An 18,761-nucleotide genomic window follows, 5' to 3' on the forward strand; every position below is an offset into this window, starting at 1 on the left:
TCTCATCTCTTTTGATTGACGTTTATTCTCGTCCATCGTCGTCTCGATTAATTCTCAACACTTACATCCCGTCCCCTCTTTCTCGACCTCCCGTTGTTCAGTTCCATTCACTCATCCATCTACCATCAATCAACTTGGTTACCTTTACCGCCGCCACCTCCCCTCAATCCGATTAACAGTACTACTGCTACTACTGCCGCGAGTAATTGCTTCAGGGACCAACATTGCTATATACAATTAATTGTACACGCTCGCTGCCACACCCACCCAGCCATCAACCGCCAGGTCCCACGCTCGTTCGCCGCCGTTTTCCAAAATCAACTTGTCCGATCTGAATGCTCCGGTAAAACGATTGCTAGCTCTTCGAGAGAGCTTCTTGTTTTTGGATCCGATTAGGTATATTCACTTGGCTGCCGTCCGATTCGGGGACCCTCCGAATAACATTCGTACCCCAGGACCCCAACTCATTCGCGTGTCACACTGCATCCGAAATAGAGTCCCTCGATCACAACCGACATGATGACTGTTCAAAACGATTTGACCCATCGGGGTGTTTCTGGTCAACAGCTTGCCCTCGAGGATCGATTTGAAGTATTGAAGGAGATTGGCGATGGAAGCTTTGGCAGTGTTGTTCTGGGTAGAGTTCGAACGGCTGGTGCCAACGTTGCTCGCCGAGGTACAGTGGTAAGTCAATACGATGTGCAGCCTCTTGTGTGACAGCTCCCGTAACCATTTCTGCAGGTCGCTATCAAGACAATGAAGAAGAGCTTCGAGTCGCTAGCACCATGTTTGGAACTGCGTGAGGTCGTCTTCCTTCGCACCCTCCCTCAACATCCTCACCTTGTTCCCGCTCTCGACATCTTCTTGGACCCCTACACCAAGAAGCTCCATATCGCCATGGAGTACATGGAGGGCAATCTTTACCAACTGATGAAGGCTCGTGACCACAAGTGTCTCGACAACGCCAGTGTCAAGAGCATTCTTTTCCAGATTATGCAAGGCCTCGAACACATACACTCTCACCACTTTTTCCACCGCGACATCAAGCCCGAAAACATTCTAGTCACTACCTCTGGTCACAATGAATCTGGCAACACCTTCCGCCGATACTCAGCTCTTGTTACTCCCCCTTCAACACCACCCACATACACCGTCAAGATTGCAGATTTCGGCCTCGCCCGAGAGACACATTCAAAGCTTCCCTACACTACTTACGTATCAACAAGATGGTACCGTGCTCCCGAGGTTCTTCTACGAGCTGGAGAATACTCTGCTCCCGTTGACATCTGGGCTGTTGGTGCTATGGCTGTTGAGATTGCAACATTGAAACCCTTGTTTCCCGGTGGAAATGAGGTGGATCAAGTTTGGCGAGTTTGTGAGATTATGGGCAGCCCTGGCAACTGGTACAGCAAGTCCGGTAACCGCGTTGGTGGAGGAGATTGGCGTGAGGGAACCAGACTCGCTGGCAAGCTTGGTTTCTCATTCCCCAAGATGGCTCCCCATGCTATGGACACCATTCTGCAAACACCCCAATGGCCGACCTCTCTGAGCCAATTCGTCACTTGGTGCTTAATGTGGGACCCCAAGAACCGCCCAACATCATCACAGGCTCTTGCTCACGAGTACTTTGCCGATGCCGTTGATCCTATGCGACCCAAGTCTTCTGCTTCGCGAATCCTTGGACGCAAGCAGTCCGACCTCAGCCGAAGCAGCAAGGAGGCTACCACTACTACACCTACCTCTGTGAAGCAATCTTGGTTCCGCAAGTCTCTCATCGGACGTTCTGAGAGCACCGACCTGGCTACCATGCAGGCCCAGACAAAGGATTCCACTGCCCCCAGGCCCGCACCTGTACATGCTTCATCGGCTGTTGAGGCATCTACTGCCAAGGTTCGCCCTGCTGCCGGAAAGAGGACCACTTGGACAAATGGCCCATCGAACGTAGCGCCCATGCCTATTCTTCCTACTGCGCGACCGATCTCGCCGATCCCTGATGCTGTAAATGCCCGCGCCAACAACACATACGACGACTCTTACGCTAATGGACATGGCCAGGGGAAGACCAAGAAACTTGGCCGACAGCTCTCTGTCGCTTCAAGCACAAACAACTACACAGAAATGCATCGGCAACAGGCCGAAAGGGCACTCAATGGGAATTCTGGCCTCGCCTCCCCTCCGAGTGGACAGAAGGAGAGCTTCTTTTCACATCTCAGAAAGCGTGCGCGGCGGTTCTCGGGACGACATCAGACCCCCGTCTCACCCGCCTATGACGACGACCTGGAGGCCCAGGTTGGATGTGGCCCTTGGGCTAGCAACCGGTCGTCCATGGTTATTGACCAATCGCAACAACAGGCTCCCATTCCTAAATCCGAGGTCTACGAATCCCTGGACAAGGCCCTCCGAGATGTTCAGAACAACCTCGATTCGCGACCTCCCGTTCCGCCCAGTCACCAGGTCTCGCCTACCAGCACCCTCAAGCGACATCACTCGCTTCCTCAACACCAAGCCCGGTCAGTAGACAATCTGATCGGTGCTGCTCGAGGTGGACCCATCTCTAGCCGAACAAGGAGGGCCCAAGCGACACATGGCGTGCATCAATACGAGGCTCCTGATGAGGAAGAAGAGCTTTTAGACGAGGCTTTGACTTCTACCCAACGGGCGGTCAAGCGCATGGAGCAGAACCAAAATAAGCCTCTTCGACAGTCGGCTAGCAACATTGGGTTGATGAACCCATACCCTACGCCATCACCATCAGCCAACGGTAATCAGGTCCTGTTTGCCGATGGCCACGAGGCTGTTACCCCCAAGCCACTGGATCTTAACAAGAAGACTGATAACCAGTACAAGTGGCCTACGCCACCATATGAGGAAAGCGAGTGGGCAGCATCAGCAGCCGCTAGCATCTGGGCTGCTGGCAGTCGCTTCTAAGTGTTTCGTCTTGACATACTGTTACGATTACGTCCAGTGGCGCCGAAAAAGTTATTGATATCGACTCGCATGGTCATGGTGTTTGGGTGTTTGGGTTGAGATATGCGACCCTTTTCTGATCTCTTTTATCATTGTTATAACGTGGGCGGTCCGTTTGATATTTGGGCATACTGGCTTGACTATACATACTTTATTCCTCCCTTCGATTCAGCACTCAAAACTTTCACCAAATACCCGGCCGCAGTTTTATGCCGCCTTCTGCACATTATTATTACTATTACCTCTTCGCCATCTCTCACTTTTTGAACCGTTTGCTCTTCTTCGTTTTTATACCTCGAGTATCAAATACCCCCTATAGACCACAGGCGAGCGCAGCCGCAGCAATCTGCTTGAAGCAATACCACACATACCACTCAATCAATTTCTTTCCTTTGTCTCACTACTATATAAGAAAGGTGGAAAGGAGTCTGAGGTGCTTGGGCTAAATATGACCGGCCATTTACTTTGTCATATTCTTGGGTTATCTTTGCAAGCTTGGATGGATAAAAAAGGGTCAAACAGGACGCCTCCCCAGGAGATGGACAGAGTGACGGCCATACCTAGCCATCGTTTGCTTATTGAAGCATGTACAAAAAAGTCAGCGAGCATTTCGTTATCCCCCCCACCTTTTCAGTCAATGCATTGGGAGACTGTCGAATCAATCAATAGATGGAGTTTTTCGCCGGCCAGGATGCCAGACAACGCAGTTTGCAATTTTATGATTAAAGTATATAATTTTACACGCCCCGGCAACAGGAGAAGGGATGCCTTGGTATGAGGGGGGAACCATGGGGTTAATCAACAAAATATCAAAGCAATTACTGTTTCATGAGCTCTGTGCTATTTCAGCTTGGACTGCCCAATGACCTATGTGAACTAAACATGATGGGCTTCATTGAGAATGTTGGCGGTCTCATTAAATCGACAACAAGGTTTCTGCCTCCCTTTAGTAGTGGGGGATCAAGTCAGAATAATGAGGCAACATACGTAGAAAGCGGGGAGGCAGACTGGAGATGAGGTGGCTTGAGGAGTGACATGCACGGTATTAATTGCACAATATTAAGCTGGGATGGGAATAAGCAAATCTCTTAGATTCTGTAATATTACTATAGTTCACACAAGTGACCGTTGGGGTGTCATTGTTACGAGCCACAATGTGGTCAATGGCATTGAGTTTGGTGAGATGGATCTGAAGAGGTCTTTCTTTGTCAAACTATCGAACAATGTAATTCGAGAGAGTTGAATCGAATTGAAGTGGTGAGAGGTTACCTATGGATGAAGTGATCATGGTCACGTGCCCGGCTAGACGAATATCACGACGCTTACCTTAGGCAGCACTTCACCTGTCCTGCCTGGTAAGCCAAGCCAAGAACTGACGACGAGCGGTGACCATTACGAAACGGAGACGATCTCTGTATCTCTTTAAAACGTGCCAAACGCTCTATTTATCCTCGGGGGTCGTTGGCGACTTTTATCAAGTGTTTGTTCCTGAGCCGTACGTAACGATAGACGTTTCACACGGAGCGACCATCGAATCAACTGATTCATCTTGGACGGACTTTGAGAAAGCCGAGAACTTTGCGACGATCTTACCCGTGGACAATCTAAACATCTCACGAACTTGGATCATCTCATTTTCTCGAAATATCGTTTCTTTTTGATCACTCGCCATCATTTCAACCAAAGAAGAGGCTGGACTGGCTCATCTTACGCGGGGGAGGGGTAAATTCGGTGTTGGCTGAAGGATTCATGGACTAATGGACGAGCATTTAACTGAGAAACTCGGACCTCTATCACTATCACTATCGCTATCAATCAGCCCATCATGAGTCTCAATCTGCCAATACGACCTAGCACAAGCAGCCAGCGGAACCGGGACAGTCGTAATAATTACTTCAACAGCTATACCCCCCCAAGCTCCACGGAGGCTATCAATGGGCCTGTTAGAGAATTGGTGAGGGAGCAGACGCCTCTGAATGATCGCTTGATTGTGGGTGTTGATTTTGGAACTACCTTTTCAGGGTGAGTACCTCGACGTTTAGAAAAAGCATGAAGCTAATATTCGTAGTGTTGCTGCCGTATACACTTCTACCCCTGATGACATAGAAATCATCAAGACTTGGCCTGGCGGCAATGGTATCACATCGGACAAAGTCCCAACTGAGATTGCCTACGACTTTCCTCCCAATGCACCTCAAGGCACTGAACCAACAGTAAAATGGGGGTTCCAGTTCAAGCCAGAGGAGTCACGTCTACGCTGTATCAAGCTCTTTCTGGACCGATCTCAAAAACTCCCCTTCTACGTCAGCCCGCTCGACACAGCCGCACAGCTCAAACGTTTCAACAAGAATGTTGTCGACGCCGTGAGTGACTACTTAACTCAGATCTACAAACATACCATGGATACGCTCACCCGTAGGTACGGCGAGTCGTTCATGGCGTCCACAAAAGTTGAGTTTGTACTCACTTGTCCGGCTGTTTGGAGTGATGCTGCAAAGAACACCACGCTACAGGCTGCTGAGAGAGCGGGTATGGGTTTGAGGTCTGAGATTCAAATGATCAGCGAGCCTGAGGCTGCGGCTGTGTATACGCTCAAGGCGATCCAGCCGAATCATCTGAACGTGGGCGATAATTTCATTGTTTGTGATGCTGGAGGTGGTACTGTTGAGTAGGTTTAGCAACCCCTTCACCTAGCATGGCTGACAATGTACAGTCTGATCGCATATAAGATCATCTCCCTGAAGCCGCTCCGTGTAGAGGAGTCTGCGGTTGGAACAGGAGGGTTGTGTGGAAGTGCTTTCTTGAATTATCGATTTGAAGAGCATGTCAGAGGCCGTCTTGGCCAGACTCGCTTTGATGAGATGAAGGCTAAGAAAGGCAAGACGTGGCAAATGGGTCTTCGATACTTTGAAGAGTTCGTGAAACGGAACTTCAATGAGGATGAGCATCAGGAAGTCAACGTTCCGTATGTATACTCATATCCCTTCTTGGATCTCACTGACCTTTCTAGCTTCCCTGGTCTTCCTGACGACGAAGAGGCTGGGCTGGACTCAGGCTTCCTCGTCATGACAGCAGAACAAGTCAAGGAAATCTTCGAGCCTGTAGTTAAAGAGGTCTGCGACCTTGTCCAGGGTCAAGTCACAGGCCTTCGCTCCAAGGGAGGCATTGTCTCCGGCATCGTGCTAGTGGGAGGTTTTGGTCAGAGCGATTATCTATATCGCCGGCTCAAGAACCACTTTACAAGCGCTGCTCCGCCGCCGTACAGCGAAAGGCCTACACATGCCAATGCCAATTCCACACAGGAGGCGGGCTCCATTGAAGTGATGCAGCCAGTGTATGCTTGGACGGCGGTTGTGCGAGGTGCTGTTCTGAGGGGGCTGGAGGGCAACATGGTCATATCTCGTAAGTCGAGAATGCATTATGGTACATCGTATGCTACCGTGTATGATGAGGATAAGCATTCGGTCAGTGAGCGATACTGGTCCCCCTTATGGGAGCGCTGGATGGTCTCTGACCGGATGCAATGGCATATTGCAAAGGTACGTCTCTTCCTTTCATGAACTCGTTCCCAACTCCTAACCCATCATAGGGCGAGGCTCTCTCACCGCTCGCACCCATCGCATTCCACTACACACGCAACTTCCGCCCCGGTCAATCCCTCATCGTCACCGACGATCTCATAGCGTGCGACGCGGACGAACCACCCGCAGCATACACTCGCGACCTGATCCACGTGTGTACCCTCACAACAGATCTCAACGCCGTTCCAAGGAGTTTGTTTACGAGATTAACGACGACGAGAGGCGTCGAGTTTGATAATTTAGATTTCACACTGGAGATGAGGGTTGAGAGTGCGGGCTTGGGATTTGAGCTGAAGGTTGATGGGGTGAGGTATGGAAGGGTTGAGGCTGAGTTTCACTAGGGCTTTGATTTAACGGAGTTATACGTGAGATATGGGTTAGAAAAATGTGCATATATATCTATTGACTGAGTTGATCTTGGTTCTCATCTGGTTTTCTACTTGATGAAGTGACAATTGGTGACTGGCTTCTTAGTTTCTCGCTCACCCTTTGTTAGCTCAAGTCACTGAAACTAAGTAGAATGACTCTACCTCGGGCTTGTTCTGGAGTTTAGCATTCTTTAAGAAATTAGCCTGCTCCTTTGTTCGCCTCGAGACTCGACTTGCCTGAAGCTGAGCTTGCAACAGACGGCCTCGAACAGGAACGAACACATGCTCAACCATTGCTTTCGCACTTCCAATCCTCAGAACAGATACCATGGTTTGACAACCTAGTAACAACTGTGCAATACGACATCTCATGCCACACATATAAAACCAGTACCCATCATCACCTTACCATGCAATCAAACATTAAACAATACAGTTCCAAGTACGTTCCAAGACAACATCTAATATTTTAATACGCAAAAGGTAAGTAAAAACTCCAGATGACCTCCTATCTAAGCTTCCAATGGCCCAATCCCCAAGGCGTCTGCTGCTACCGCTCCTTCGACAACCCCAACGACCACTCCATCATCGCCATCAAAGTCCCCTGGCTCCAATGGCCCAACGACCCGCTAGAGGATGTCCATTCGCCCTGGTGGGTAATCCGCGATAAATCTCTCGCAGCTGTGAGACTCTGGAAGAAGACTTTACTCGACAAGCTCTCGAGTGAGACATATCATAAGCATATGAGGATTAGTAGCATTGTTCTTATGAATGAACAACTTAGACTTACTATTGATGATTTGGGGGATGGAGATGATCATTTGAAGTTGTTCTATGGATTTGCCGCTGATGAGATTGCCAAGATGAAAGAGGTCAAGGGGTTGGATCTTGGGAGGGAGGTTATTAAGTGGATTGGGAATGGGAAAGATGCTGTTCCTGTTTTCAGGAGGGTTAGAACGAGAAACACAGATCTTGTCTAAGAGGGTAAGTATAATTATAGTTTTGGTGGTGAGGACATTCAGAGCACAGCCGTTTCAATCAATACATTAATAATGCCCACTTCATACGAGACTTTTTATTGCGAGGATCTTAAGATGACTGATTCCGCCGTGGCTTATAATACATAATTATTTCATCAACACTTGCGGTCCATCATGATATAGTCATGCCAAAAAGAACATGAGAACTCATCTTCATCGAGGGTGGTAGACGCCCAGAGGTGCAAGACTTCTAATATTAAATTGGGGTGCTAAAAAAATACTTGGTCTAAAATCCTCTAAATCTATATAAATTGTGCCAAGTTTACCTGAGCTTATCTAAAGCTTTTTGTCACCTCGAATAGAGTTTACAACGTCCTTTAGTTTGTTCAATCTTGAGAACTTTGAGAAGTAACTAACTAATTGATAGGCGGTTTAATCCACTGTAACTTGCATGTGCCATAGTGTCACTCGTTTAAATAATGTATTTATAATGTACTGATGATCTCCAATACGTCACTTGAAGATAGATGGCTTGTCCTTCCACTTTTCAAGGTGGGGCACAAACATCAACATCAATCTTTCACACGATGGCCTCTTCAGAGCATGCGTCTGCCCTCTTGAAATGGGCACTTTCTCAAGGTGCAACCATCAACCCTTCAGTTGAAGTCACTCATTTGCCCGAGACCGGCCTCTCGTTCCGCGCAAAAGCCCCTACAGCGCCCTCTGACACAATCGTCAGCATCCCCTCGTCTCTCACGCTCTCATATCTCAACACTCTTCCTGGCCGTGATGACCCAAACCCTTTTACCGCGGGGTTCTTGGCGCAAACACTGCCTCATGTAATTGGTCGCTTTGTCCTCATCAAACATTTTCTATTGAAGGGGGGATCTTTCTGGGCGCCATATATACAGGCTTTACCACAGCCTGAGGACCACGATTCTTGGTCTCTGCCGCCATTTTGGCCAGATGAGGATGCCGAGTTGTTTGAGGGGACCAACATTGAGGTTGGCGTTACAAACATCAGAGCCAATGTGAAGAGAGAATTCACGACGGCGCATGATCTTTTGACCGCTGAGTCGTGGGAGCCTGAGCTTCTCAAACAATTCACCTTGCCATTGTACCAATGGGCTTACAGTATCTTCTCAAGCAGAAGTTTCCGTCCAAGCCTTGTTCTTGGGCCTGAGGATCAGCAACGTCTTCCCGAAGGTGTCAAGCTAGACGACTTTTCTGTTCTCATGCCGCTGTTTGATGTGGGAAACCATGATATGACTACCAAAGTGGAATGGGTACGCAATGAGAGGGTCAATGGCTGCAGTCTCAAGGTTGAAAAGGCGTATCAGGCTGGGGAACAGGTCTTCAACAACTACAGCATGAAGACAAATGCTGAGCTACTGCTAGGGTATGCATTTATGCTTCCTGAGACGGAGGAGTTACACAATGACTATGTTCATGTACGGAAACGTCAGCCTGCAATGGGTGAGGCTACAGAGGAGTATTATATCTCTCTACGACCCATCCGAGACCCCAGCTCCCTCCTTGCACGCTCAAAACAAACCGTCCAGCTCAGCGATTCAGCCCCTATACTCGGAGCTTTTCAACATGTTCAGCACGACATGGTCTGGGACATATTCTGCACGCTCGCGCCACCCGAACAACGCTCGACACTTATCAGTGAAGGCTCGGAGCAGGAGCAGCGAGAGAATTTCTTCAGCGGTCAAGTCAGTGAAGACGGGCGAATGTTCCTTCAGCAAACTGCGGCCATTATCCAGCACAAGGTCATGCAGGAGCTCGAGAGGTTGCTTGAGACGGACGTGGAGGTTGTGGGCGGAGGTGACCTGACGAGGAATCAGCATTTGGCGTTGGATTATAGAGCGAGGTGTAGAAGAGTGCTTGAGAATACACTTGAGGCTATGGATATGGAGGAGTTGTTTGGGAAGGATGACGAAGGGGAGGAATAGATGCCTAGAGGTGGATGGTTGATGGACTGCTCTACTACAGAGCTGAAGCTATGACGGACGTTAACTTGATAGAGACTTCAAGATATAGATCAGGATAGATCCGTGGTCATGAAAAGGATTGGGCGAATTAAAAGGATTTTCGTTTGCTGAGATTTCTCGTTTGAAGATTTGTCTCGTGGTAGATTGTGACAAACTCTCCATTAACATTGGCCAACTTGTCCAGTCAGAATCAGATGCATCTCCACTCTCATCAGCTCTTTATCTCGATCTCGTTGTAGCCTCTGCGACATCAAGATCAATCAAGCATTCAGCGCATTTCAGATATCAGCAGAGGGGACTTTACAAGACTTGGACGATTCATGCCGCCCCCGCTATCATGACCTCTCCATCAGACCTCAAACTGCTTGATCTCATCACCGCCATTGACAAGTATGTTTTGTTCTCTCCCTCTTCACAAAACTCACAAGATACTAACGACTTCAGTGCTCCTCTGGACTTTGCAAAACAATACACCCCTTACTACCGTCTCTTTCTCTCCCCCGACCCTCGCCCTCATGGCTTCATCCTCCCCGCCACAGTCTCCCTAATGCCATGGCCCGCATCCTTCACCATCGACCACGACAATCGCACCGTCACATTGAGTGAACCTCCGTCTGGCTCAGCACTTACAGAGCACGCGAATGCTGCATTCCAAGAAGCTGTTGATAAAGCCATTGCCGATGATCTGTTTCCTATTCTGCACAAGGAACACAGTGAGTACTTTCGTATGGTCGGTGCAAGAGAGTTCGTGCAGGTCGAGAGGTTTGCTGCTCCGCTGTTTGGCATTGCGACGAGGGGCGCTCACTTGACAGGGTATGTACGCGGTGATGACGGTAAGATAAAAGTCTGGGTTGCGAGACGGAGTCGTCACCTGTTCAGCTACCCCGGTCTTCTTGACAGTACTGTCGCTGGTGGTATCAAGGCCAGCGATACGCCACTTGCATGTATCAAAGCCGAATCTACCGAAGAAGCGTGTCTACCGCCAGATCTCGTCTCGTCGAGCGTTGAACCCGCAGGAGCGATAACGCTGGCCAACATCAACGACAAGTCAAAGCTATTCCACTCAGATATCATCTACGTCTTTGATCTAGAGATGCCGAAGAATGTTATTCCTCGACCGGGAGACGATGAAGTGGAGGAGTTCGTGCTGATGGATTGTCAGGAAGTGGTACAGCGCATGTTGGCGGGAGAGTTTAAGCCGAATGTGTGTCCCGTCATGATCGACTTCTTGGTCAGGAAGGGGTTCATCACGAAAGAGAACGAGAGTGACTTTGAGGAGATCCAGACGAGGTTGAGGAGAGAGATTCCTGTACCGATGGAGTCTGATGAATAATGGGTGCAACTAAGATGTTGTATTGGTTCTAAAACAAATTCATTAAAAGAGCCCCTTCAACTTAGATTATGCTTCGTGACCTGGGTTTTAGGTTTCAAGGTTTCTTATCCCTTGTGTGTAACCAGGTATTCAGTGCGTCTTGTTACAGTGTTCAAATTACAGTAGTTTCATATAAGTTGATCACAGCATGAGAAATCGAAGCCATAGATAGGCAAGCCTTTTCGCCACAATATTGGCTGCTGGAGAGTCATCGCCTGTAACGAATATCAAGAATACAATGCCTTTGTGTACACGAACCAATCCCAATTCATTGCACTTATCAAGGCTAAGTATCTATCACATCATCTTCCCTACTAAGTGAAATTTACCAGTGTTAACTAGTCACCAAGTTCTCCAAGGCCTATTTGTCCAGGGTAGTCAACCTCCCAGCACCAAATATCACACTGTTTGCTGGTTTGGCGAGGCGAGGTTCCTTCCCGAACAGTACTCCTCCCTCCCCCGTCAGCCCACCAAAAAAGTCCACCTTACTCCCCCCAAATTTCTACCAGCAAAAGAGAAAAAACCTACCAGCGACAAAATCACCAACGACGAATACTGCATTTTACGATGTGATGCTGGGACAAATTGCTACACGTACTTGACAGTACGGCGATATACATACGTCTGGTTGTTATCGTATTGGTACGTACTTTCTCCTCTTTGTCTGCTGACCTTCTCCAACCCCGCCTTGCCACATCAGACGGACTCTGCTTCACGCCGACAGAAGCAAAGCACTTATTCGGGATGCACTCATGGCCATTTTCCTCTGCATTTTACTCGCACGTGCGAGAACGTAATGTCTACTATTACAGTCTGTCTCCAGTTGCGGCACGACTTGCACCATTTTCAGACCTTTTCGTATTGGCATATCTCTTCTCTATCATGACATTGCCCCCACGGCGTTCAGTCCATCACTGACATCTTCCCTTCCACATCACAACCTCTATGATTCACTTACACTCCTCCAACGATACGCTCTTCTTTCTTCTTTTGGGTTTAATATACTCTCGTGTCTTTCTGGTTCATATTCGACACCCTTGACGCCGCAGAAGCATCACCAGGCTCGGTTACCTTACACCAAAGACCAACACGACCAACACTCCGCTTCTGCACCACGACTGAGTTTATGATTATAAACTCAACCACAAAAATCTTTTCTTGCGAAATGCCACGTTGTCATACAAAAACAATCGCTTCGTAAGTCCGAGGTAATTGTAACCACGTCGTGTGTCGCAATCAAAGACATGCACAGCTTCGCCATCATAGCATACGGAAATGCTCCACGACAATGGGTTGTGCCACTCACTACGAGATGACTTCAAAACAACATCGAGAGATCGATCAACCTCTACGCACCAAACAAACACTCAACCAACCTCGAGCTGTTCGAGCCTCCCGGCCAAGCGTCTAGCAGCAATCACTCATATCTGTTCCAACATGTACGTCACAGTACGCGACAGGATGGGATAACAAAGTTTCTTATCGCTATGGTTACATCTAAAGCCACAAACCACCGACAAGCGGCTCAGATGCCCGCTGCCATCCAACTTCGCCTTGGCGCATAGTACCAAGCAACCATGCGTTATCGATCCTCCTCAGTCAGGGTATCGCTATCACCCCAAAATTATGGCCTTGCCCCCACGAATCTCCAGCAAGCCACATCGTTGCTTTCTCGCACCAGAAAGCCCGCTATTATCATATCACCATATATCTCTGTGCGCCAGGTACTCCCTGTTGATCCCAAATGTCCATGTTCGCTAAGAACTATGACGACGTCTTCATTATCGATTCATCAGGCTTGGTTTTGTCTGCCTCATCCGAGGTGGCATGCTCGAACGCTTTTCCGCTTTTCAAGCACACCGCGCCGCCCCTTTGAGCAAGCATCACACCTGGTGTAGCCATGCGGCTGGGTATAATGGTGGCTGATGCTCTCCGGTCGACGAAACATCCAAGCTCCCAAAAAGTCATACAACTCATACAATCCATCTCTCAGCCCGACGCCATCTCTACTCCTCCTCCGAGTCCGATTCATCACTGGACTCGGCCGTAGGTGTGGGAGCCTGCAACACAGGTTGATTCTCGCCAGGCTCTTGACCCGGCCTGTACAGGTTGCTGAGATCACGAAGCTGCGCGATTCGTTCCTCCTGTTCACGGGCACTCATGGGCTTATTCTTTTTAGGCTTCGCCGATGTCGACGATGCCTTCGTATGCTTAGGCGGCGCTGCCCGTGTCACTTCTGGAGAAGATGGCACATTGGTGTCCTTCCCGAACCCTGGCAATACTTTCTTACAGAGTTCCCAGAGTTTGAGCAAAGCTTCATTGCTCAGCTGATCAATGTCTAGCTCAAGCTCTCCGTCGGTATTCTCCTATAGGGTCGTTAGCACGTTGTCGGTATCACGGGCGATACTGGTGAGCTTACATTTTGGCCAGTGTCTCGCTTGATAATATCGATAGCGCGGTCAAGCTGTGCACCATCAAGATCATTGATAGCAGAAGCGATAGCGTCTTTGTCTGCCGCTGTGAGAGTCTTCTTCACAGCCTTCTTGGTGCCACTGGGCTTCTTCGCGTTTGCCACACTTCCGCTGGGTTTGCGAGGGGCAGATCCACTGGGCTTAGGCTTGCTTGGCTTACTGGCCTTCTTAGAGGGCTTCTCAGGATGCTTTGTGCGGTGCGCACTTAGAGCCTGTTTTGCCTTCAGGAGACTTTCTTGTACAACGTTAACAATAGTCTTCTGCATTGCCACCATACTCTCATTGGGCGAGTCGGCACACAGAAGGTCGGTTAGCTTCTCGCTTTCCTCCCTCAGTTTCGTCTCCAGGTCCCGCACTTCCTTACTGTGGTCTGCAGTTGGAGGAGCTGTTATCTCATCGCCATCGGCCTCCTCGTCCTCCTCTTCCTCGTCGCTACCGTGGGAAGCAGCAGGAGCATGTGCCTTGGCGTGTCTGGCTAACCAGCTCTCCTTGTCCTTCATCAAGCTGTTATAGTAGTCCTCCAATTGGGAAGCGACATATGACACGGTATTACCTTGGTCAACACTACCGTTGAAGGTATAACAGTTGGAAAAGATCAGCCGCACGTTCTTGTCAAAGTCCTTGATATTGCTGATGTCGCCACTCTTGAGCATACGAGCCACCTTTCCCAGATCCATGGGCTTCTTGATGATGGAGTAGTAATGGGGAATGTTGAGTCCTTCGGCATCAACTGGTTCCATGAACCAGTTGTTGATGGCGTGGTTCTTGGGAGACATCAAATCGTTCAATACTTCTTCGGAGAACTGCAGCTCGGGCTTAAGCTTCTTTCGCGAAGGCTTCGTGGTATAGTCAATATCCTTTGATTTGGGAGCACGGACGGTTCGCTTGGGACGATCGCCCTCAGTGGCAGATGAGGCACGGCGTAGTTCGGTGGCAGCAGTATTGGCTTCTTGAGATCCAAGCCGCGGCTTTGACGAAACGCTTTCGGCAGCGGGACTAGCGCCAGGTCCAACAGATGGCTTGCGAGCAATAGAATCGCCGAGGGAGCTGATACGCGACTCGCGGGGAGGCTTGGGCTTGGGTACCTGCTTGGGCTTGACTGCCTCTTCTTGTGGAATGGTGGCAACTTCTTCCCAGATGCTTCGAATGGCATTGAACGCAGCGGCAGTGACCTCATGGAGGGTTCCGTTGAAGTTGCGTGTGTTGTCATACATGAGAACCAGGGCATCCTGAAAATCACCGACCGTAACATAAGCACCATTAATATCACGCAAGGTCCGGTCAATCTCGGAAAGATCCATAGGCTTCTCGATCTTAGCCAAGTAGCTGTCGGCGAGTTGAGGCCACATTTTGGGGACTGAGTCCTTGAAGTGACCACCAGCCTTTGTCTTCTTCACGCGTCCCAGCACCTTGCGGAACTCGCGTCGTTGAAAAGGGGTGAGCGTTTGATCCTTGAAATCGGCCTCGTTCCATCTGGTAAGGCCAGCGAAGCGAGAAACCTCCTTCTCGGGGGCAGACTCAACAGAGGCCGCTTCAGTCTTGGAGACCATGGACGTAACGTCGGCGGGTTCTTCAGATTTGGGCTCGGTCTTGGCTCGCTTTGGTGCAGGCTCGTCTGTGGCATCATCCTCACGTTCGCGGGCTACCTTAGAGCTAACGGAAGTGTCGCCAACGGGAGCATCCTGCATCGACACCTCTGTGGAAGGTTTGGGGGCATCCGCTTCCTTGGTATCGATGGCCAACTGAGATAGGCTGGTAGGTTGGACTTCAGCCTCTGAGGCGGGAGCTGCGGTATCGTTGGAGGAAGCGGGTGCCTTGCCGTCTATTTCCTCGGCCTTTTCCGGGGTATCTGCAGGCTTGTCTGCCATATCGACGTCCTTAGGCTCTTTTGCAGGCGCATCTTCAGCGGGTTTCTCATCATCGAGCTTCTCTGCAGGTACAGCGTCTGTCATATCGATATCCTCCTCTGTAGCCTTGGAGTCCTCCGCAGCCTTAGGTTCCTCAACAGATTTGGCATCACCAGTCTCTTTCGTCTGATCATCACCTTCGGACTTCGGATCGTTCTTTCCGTCTGCTAGAGGCTCTTGAGAGGGCTTCTTCTCATCGCTCGCCTCTGTCATCTCTACGTCCTTATTGACACCATTCTCGACGGGATGATCGTCCGCTTCGTTGCCATTAACAGGCGCAGATTCAGGGGTGTCCTTTGACTTTTCAGGTGTCGCATGCCTGATAAACATGTCAGAGAGTGCTGAGAAACGATGTGCGCGTTTGCGCCATGCATCACATCCTTGCGGCACGCGATGGCACGGGCAAAAGGAGCGCTCCATCAGGGCTGAGGGGCAACTTACCCGTTGACTTCGGACTTTTGTTCCTTCTCTACTGTGACATCGCGCGACGGATTGTCGTTTGTAGCAGCGGTCGCATCGGGGGTTGGTGAAGCCATAATGGCTGTTCGCGATAAAGGCGCGTCAATACAGGTCTAGCTTAGTTGACTGGTCGCGACATGAAATAACGATGCGCACGTGAAAATGATGAGTCGAGGATTATCGCGAGTCGACGTGGTGTTGATGCGCGATGGGGATTGAGAAGTGGATACGTAGGAATGGAGGCGCGTCGCGCAGTTGCGAAATTGGATTAGAAGGCGGGGGGTCGCGATCTTATATTGGCAGCTCCTCTGAATTCTGGTAGCCTAGCGGCAAAAAGGTAGGTAGGCGGAGTCGATGGCAACAGCTCGTAGCCTGTAAGAGGCAAGAGCAAGGTAGGTCGAGGTGGTCGAAAAAAAGAGGAGTAGAACCGAAGCAATGACGCTGACAATGGAAATCGAACAGCTGATTTCGCGACGGAGTCTTTTTTTGCGTGTGAGGGTGCAGCGCAAGTGTAGTGCAGTGCAGCGCAGCGGAGCAACAAGTACAATACAAGGTAGAGTACGTAAAAGGGTAAAGAGAAGAAAGAAGAAGGCCAGAAATTGGAGAAATAAAAAATGACTAATCAAAAGACGAAACAGTTTGAGCAATTCGAGGAATCCTCTCGAATCACAAAACCTATTATTGATTATGGTGTGAAAGTGAATAAATGCGATTGAAAGATGTGATTGTGCCTATAATAGGTCAATATTGATTGGGAGGAGGCGGTGATTTTTTTTGGTGGTGATCGCCGGCTTCGAGAACAATAAGAACTGGAAGGAGCTCTTATCGTGATCGGGCGCGGAAGGTGCTTTTTGTGCTTTGCCGTTAACTGAAAAGGTGCAGGCAGGGTGGTTGCCAAGAGAGGAGGAACTCTGAGTGGCCAGTTGCGGTCGCAGTTCAGTTTTTTGCCAGTGAGAGAGAGCAATAGCGTTGCGTTGCGCTGTGCTGTGCTGCTCTGGCCGGGGCCCGGAAGGAGGGAGGGGGGTAGGGGGGGTTGGATCTAAGGGGAGCCTCTGAGGGAAAAGCGCGTGCACGTCAGTGAATTTTGCCCGGTCGGAGGCGCGGTGGTATTTATGAGGGAAGAAGGCAAACTCCGCTGAGCCGTTGACTTGTCTCTAACGGGGTGGCCAACTTGGCAAGGGGATTGGGTATGAGGCGATGGAAAAATTTAGTTGACCGAGTTTTGTATCAAAGGGATTATAAGGTGGTGCACGGGCCACGGCCACCGTCATTGTCATGGATGTGGATGGTGGGTGGCTGGGGATGATATTATGGTAGAGGTTGGTAGTATCATGATAATGAGGATGATCAAGATGAAGGACGTTTCAAATCAGTCACAATAGGTGAATCAGCTGTTTGATCATTCATGTTTGTTCTGGAATATACATTTCGATTATGCAGAGCTGATTCAGAGCTTAATTCGATCTAGAACTCTATCTCATCTAAACCATCCAATTGAATGTGGCTGGTGAGGACACCTCAGAACGCAGGGGGAAGGTCCCCAAACCCGAAAAGACACGGGATGAGAGTGATGACGGCCCCGTAATGCCACCGTTTCCCGAGCTTCGTCTTACAAGATAAGATGATCGTATTCAAGAAAGGAACAAACAAGTGGTCGTGAAACTTGAAATGTATCATCACATGTTGACCAAATTAAGATCTTTTACTTGCGCTGATGAAATAACAAGCTCAAAAACGGTCACAGTAACAGAACCCAATTTATACTGAAGCACATGCATTGCCTTTTATGACACCTCTCTTACACGTTCACGTCGCGTCGATAAGCAGTCATGCAGCAAACCACTATAGCCACTTAACAGCATTCACCCTTCTACCGAAACTGGGACGCATCATACCCAAGCCGGGATACAGGTCCACCTTGGATCTCAAGTCCAGGCAAGGGCAGGTATCAGGTGACCATCCCGTTGGCAAACAATGAAAAAGACAAGCAATCACATCGGGTTTCGAGCTTGTGTTCCCAAGATCTGTGTCACTGCGCAACTGGAAACATTTTACATGATGCTGGGTATTATTTGTACTTCACATCTCCTGAGGCCACAGACTACGAGATGATCCCTCCGGAAGCGAATGTCAAGGTTGCGGATGTGACCAATTGCAGCCTATCTCGAGTCCACTATCAATCCACTTCGTCCAATCACCGCTATCTTCATTCAGAGGCTGCCGTGAGGCCAATCACTGTAATTAAATGGCTCTCCCAAGCTCAAGGTCAGGCCGCATTGGGGCCATTCATGGACTCTTACGGAGTAGTAGCCTGGATATTCTCCTTACCGATGGAAGCTAGTGAGACAGCCACCATGCATGACTCATCATGTGGCACTCTTGCTGTGGCTGCGCACGTGACCAGCTTACTCTAATCTTATCGCTTGTGGGGCAACCACCAGAGTCGAGCTGGGGTTCCAGAAAAAAAGTTCCTTCACTCGAGACCGAGCGACGGGTTCGTCAAATTTTCCATTGATAACGTTCAACAGTATCACTTTTCCTCATTTACTACGGAAAAGATACTATCCAAAGAAACGAGAGTCGCATTAACCCCTTGCTTCTTGAATTAATCACCCGTCGCTGAATCTCATCACCGACGAATCCCTGCACGCGACCGCTC

General features: G+C 49.4%; 5 protein-coding genes across 5 annotated transcripts; 4 read left to right on the top strand and 1 right to left on the bottom strand.

The window, feature by feature from the left end:
• Positions 1-519: 519 nt before the first annotated feature.
• On the top strand, positions 520-2,928 carry FSUBG_4327 (CMGC RCK MAK kinase; the record flags this gene model as incomplete). Its single annotated transcript, XM_036682304.1, has 2 exons — positions 520-684; positions 742-2,928. The coding sequence occupies 2 exons, from the start codon at positions 520-522 to the stop codon at positions 2,926-2,928; spliced, it is 2,352 nt and encodes a 783-aa protein (XP_036540147.1).
• A 1,864-nt stretch (positions 2,929-4,792) lies between these two features.
• Positions 4,793-7,896, top strand: FSUBG_4328 (hsp70; the record flags this gene model as incomplete). Its single annotated transcript, XM_036682305.1, has 6 exons — positions 4,793-4,989; positions 5,036-5,635; positions 5,681-5,932; positions 5,978-6,506; positions 6,557-6,858; positions 7,434-7,896. The coding sequence occupies 6 exons, from the start codon at positions 4,793-4,795 to the stop codon at positions 7,894-7,896; spliced, it is 2,343 nt and encodes a 780-aa protein (XP_036540148.1).
• Positions 7,897-8,483: 587 nt separating this feature from the next.
• FSUBG_4329 (uncharacterized protein) lies at positions 8,484-9,854 on the top strand (the record flags this gene model as incomplete). Its single annotated transcript, XM_036682306.1, has 1 exon — positions 8,484-9,854. One exon carries the CDS (start codon positions 8,484-8,486, stop codon positions 9,852-9,854), a length of 1,371 nt encoding a protein of 456 aa, XP_036540149.1.
• Positions 9,855-10,230: 376 nt separating this feature from the next.
• FSUBG_4330 (thiamine pyrophosphokinase) lies at positions 10,231-11,226 on the top strand (the record flags this gene model as incomplete). The annotated part of the gene is made up of 2 exons (XM_036682308.1): positions 10,231-10,283; positions 10,338-11,226. 2 exons carry the CDS (start codon positions 10,231-10,233, stop codon positions 11,224-11,226), a joined length of 942 nt encoding a protein of 313 aa, XP_036540150.1.
• Positions 11,227-13,271: 2,045 nt separating this feature from the next.
• Positions 13,272-16,179, bottom strand: FSUBG_4331 (bromodomain protein; the record flags this gene model as incomplete). Its single annotated transcript, XM_036682309.1, has 3 exons — positions 13,272-13,631; positions 13,685-15,962; positions 16,085-16,179. 3 exons carry the CDS (start codon positions 16,177-16,179, stop codon positions 13,272-13,274), a joined length of 2,733 nt encoding a protein of 910 aa, XP_036540151.1.
• Positions 16,180-18,761: the final 2,582 nt, after the last annotated feature.

This window comes from Fusarium subglutinans (assembly GCF_013396075.1).
Source record: "Fusarium subglutinans strain NRRL 66333 chromosome Unknown NRRL66333_c0000039, whole genome shotgun sequence".
In the NCBI taxonomy this organism is placed as follows: Eukaryota; Fungi; Ascomycota; class Sordariomycetes; order Hypocreales; family Nectriaceae; genus Fusarium; species Fusarium subglutinans.